This window comes from Myotis davidii, unplaced genomic scaffold (assembly GCF_000327345.1).
Source record: "Myotis davidii unplaced genomic scaffold, ASM32734v1 scaffold1115, whole genome shotgun sequence".
Classification (NCBI taxonomy): domain Eukaryota; kingdom Metazoa; phylum Chordata; class Mammalia; order Chiroptera; family Vespertilionidae; genus Myotis; species Myotis davidii.
Window position 1 is genome coordinate 216,772 of NW_006287910.1, and position 4,006 is coordinate 220,777.

Below are 4,006 nucleotides of genomic sequence, written 5' to 3' on the forward strand. Positions count from 1 at the left end.
TTCCGTGCTCGCTGCCAATGCCCACCATGTTCCGCGTGCGCCCCCTGGTGGTCAGCGCATGTCATAGCGACTGGTTATTTGGTTGTTCTGCCGTTCAGCCTATTTACATATTAGGGATATACATATAGATAGATAGATAGATAATTCCAAAGTCCTGTGGGTTTCACTGGGCTAAAATGAAGGTGTTGGCAGGGCTGCATTCCTCCTCCTTGGGGGCCTGGGAGAGAACCCCTTTCCTTTCCAGGTTCTAGAGCAGGGGTGGGCAAACTTTATGACTCGAGGGCCACAATGGGTTCTTAAACTGGACTGGAGGGCCGGAACAAAAGCATGGATGGAGGGTTCGTGTGAACTAATATAAATTCAAAGTAAACATCATTACATAAAAGGGTACGGTCTTTTTTTTTCAATAATTTTATTCATTTCAAATAATAAGATTCTCTGGGAATTATTAATTAATAAGAGATTTTTAAAAGCCTATTTAAAGACACAGCTAATCTCCACATATATATTTACCCGCAGGCCGTAGTTTGCCCACGGCTGTTCTAGAGGCTGCCTGCATTCCTTGGCTTATGGCCCCCTCATCCACCTTCAAAGACAGTAGTTCCAACTCTAACTTTCCCGCTTTCCTCTTTCACCTGTAAGGACACTTGGTCCTGCCTGGATAATCCCAAGTCGTCTCCCAGTCTTAAGCTCTGTAATTTAATCACATTTGCATATAAAGTCACATATGCACGGGTTCCGGGGATTAGGACATGGACCTCTTTACGGGCTGTTATTCTGCCTACCACAGCTTTTGTGTAGTGAAGTCTTTAACCCAGAAGCAATAGCATCCCCTGAGAGCTTATTATAAATGCAGTCTTAGACCCTATCTCAGACAGAGCCTGGGATTGACAAAAGTAGGTTTATAGTTGTAATACAAATAAATAATGTAATAATTAATAAATAATAATACAAGAATAAACTATTTTGTAGTCTCACAACTGTAAACCTACTTTTGCCAACCCGTGTATAGAATTTTCTCTTTACCATATGATTTCACTCATATGTGGGATATAAAACAGAAAGTAATAAGAAGGGGTCAAATATGTGGTGAGGGAAAAAGACTCGACTCTGGGTGGTGAGCACACAAGGTACTATACAGATGATGTATTATAGAATCAGCCACCTGGCACATATAATGTTAGCAAACAATGCCACCTCAATAAATTTAACTTGAAAAAAAGAGTAAATCTGGGTATTAGGAATTAAAAACACACACACACACACACAATAGAATTTGCTCTTTAACGTGATCCTGGTGGTTCACATGCACATGACAGTGTGAATGGCTCTGTTCCACGGTGTTCTTGCTTTTCCTACCGTCTTCCGTTTTCCCACCTCGGGACCCATTGATATAAGCACTCAAAGTTCCAAAATGGTTCCCAGCAGCTCGTAAGGCAATTTATTCAGCCAGTATTTTTAGGCATCTGCAGTGTGCCAGGCTCTGCCCTAGGAACTGGGAATACGTAACCAGTGAAATGTGTTCAGTGCAATGATGAGGGACTGCAGAGGGAACTGCAGAGGGAGCGCGATAGCACATGCTGGTATCTATGAATCATTGTTAGAAATAATGATTCTAACTTTCCTATTCGTTCTATTTAGCTCAAGAGAAATTGCCTTTATTTACTTTTTAAAAAAGCCTTTTTAAAATATAGAAAAATATGGAGTATTAACAGTACTATGTAACCATGCACCGTAGATGAATAAAAAATAATTTTAAACTTTAATTGTTGTATTCCATCTTCTACAAATTCTCCCTCGGGAACATTACTTAAAATGCCACTTTTTCTTAATAGGTGGCCAGGAGCAGAAAAGTATACAGCAAACTATAGTGGTGGATATGCGTGAGTTTCGAAGTGAACTCCCATCTCTGATCCATCGTCGGGGCATTGACATTGAGCCAGTGACCTTAGAGGTTGGAGATTACATTCTGACTCCAGAAATGTGTGTGGAACGCAAGAGCATCAGCGATTTGATTGGCTCCTTAAACAACGGCCGCCTCTACAGCCAGTGCATCTCCATGTCCCGCTACTACAAGCGCCCAGTGCTGCTCATCGAGTTTGACCCCAGCAAGCCTTTCTCTCTCGTTGCCCGAGGCGCCATTCATCAGGAGATCTCCAGCAACGACATCAGTTCCAAACTCACCCTCCTCACCCTGCACTTCCCCAAACTCCGGCTTCTCTGGTGCCCGTCCCCTCATGCCACCGCGGAGCTGTTTGAGGAGCTGAAACAAAATAAGCCGCAGCCCGATGCAGCGACAGCCATGGCTGTCACAGCGGATTCTGGAACCCTCCCCGAGTCAGAAAAGTATAACCCTGGCCCCCAGGACTTCTTGTTAAAGATGCCGGGGGTGAATGCCAAAAACTGTCGCTCCTTGATGAGCCACGTGAAGAACATCGCAGAATTAGCAAGCCTGTCACAAGACAAGCTCGCAGGCATCCTGGGGAACGCTGCAAATGCCAAGCAGCTGTATGACTTCATTCACACCTCTTACGCAGAGATTCTATCGAAAGGGAAAGGGAAAAAATGAACAGTGGTGGCTGTTTACTTACCTCCCGACTGTGCATTTCACCTGCTCTTTGCCAGCTGTAATAGGTCATTGTTAAGGATGAGCTCAGTATTTCATTCTCTTCCCATGTTTTTAATGATTGTGCTGTGTTTCGTAGTTCAGTGGATCAGAAGCCAAGATTTCTCCCTGAACTTTGCATTTAAGCACCTTCTTAACCTTTTTGCGCCAGCTCTCCCTCCCTCCCTGCGCTGTCCATGCCCGGGTCCGGGTGTTCAGTTTTTGAATAAGGTGTATCAGGATCAGGTAAAGTTTCTATAAGTGCTTATAGACGGCCGCTTGTGAGACAAGCTGGAATGTGTGTGTCCTGCACAGACGGACAAAGCACACAATCGTGTTTTCACCCTCTGTCTGTGGAGGGCCCCTGGAACTCTGAGAGGAAACATTTCTTCGCCGCTCCTGACCAGTTTCCCCCCATACCCTTCTGCCACCTGTCTGCCTCTAAGAAAACTCATGGGGGCGTCTCCTACTAATTTAAGACAACCACCTCTAAAACTGGCCGATTAATTTTCCAGACACCTGAATAAATACAGATGTAGCACTCAGTTGTTCCAAACCAGTATTTTTAAAGCATAAAATGAATTACCTATTTACCGAATTTTATGGTGTAGGTGAGGAACGCTTAGAATTCTGTTTTTACTGATAGTTAACGTCCTAAAGATTTTGTTTTCCATCCTTAAGTTGAGTTAAAAGGACTGGAAGTAACTGGAAAATCAATTTATAGATTATATAAAGTTCTAAAGAAATATATATATATGTATTTAAAAAATTATAAAGAACCCTGGCCGACGTGGCTTATTAGTTGGTTGAGCATCATCCTGTACACCGAAAGGTTGCCCATTTGATCCCCAGTCAAGGTGCGTGTGGGAGGCAACCGATTGATGTTTTTCTCATCTTCTTTCTCTCCCTCTTCCTTCCTCTCTCTCTCAAAAGAAAATCAATAAAAAAAAGATTTTTAAAAAATTCATAAAGAAAAAAAATCTCATTGTAAACCTGATTGATTTCATTTGACTTTTAAGGTGTACATAAGGGGCATTCATACCATCTTTGTGCAGTTTTTAAACTTTTATATTTAAACATTCTTAACTTAAGTCAGTGGTTCTCAACCTTCCTAATGCTGCAACCCTTTAATACAGTTCCTCATGTTGTGGTTACGAATTGAACATAATTAAAGCATAGTGATTAATCACAAAAACAATATGTAATTATATATGTGTTTTCTGATGGTCTTAGGCGACCCCAGTGAAAGGGTCATTCGACCCCCAAAGGGGTCGCAACCCACAGGTTGGGAACCGCTGACTTAAGTATTAGTCACATATTTAATAATGAGTAGTAAAATTTCTACCTCAAGAGCTGATGTAGGCATCAGTTCCACTAGCCATATCCCACAGTGTAATGTTT

The 4,006-nt window shown here is 42.3% G+C and overlaps 1 protein-coding gene across 1 annotated transcript in view; it reads left to right on the forward strand.

Moving 5' to 3' along the window:
* Positions 1-3,408, forward strand: part of ERCC4 (excision repair cross-complementation group 4) — a 28,866-nt gene extending 25,458 nt beyond the window's left edge. Inside the window, exon 12 of the mRNA XM_006759668.2 lies at positions 1,836-3,408. Within this exon, the coding sequence (XP_006759731.1) occupies positions 1,836-2,569 (734 nt within the window). The 3' untranslated portion in view covers positions 2,570-3,408. The remainder of the gene's footprint in view (positions 1-1,835) is intronic.
* The last annotated feature ends 598 nt before the right edge of the window (positions 3,409-4,006 follow it).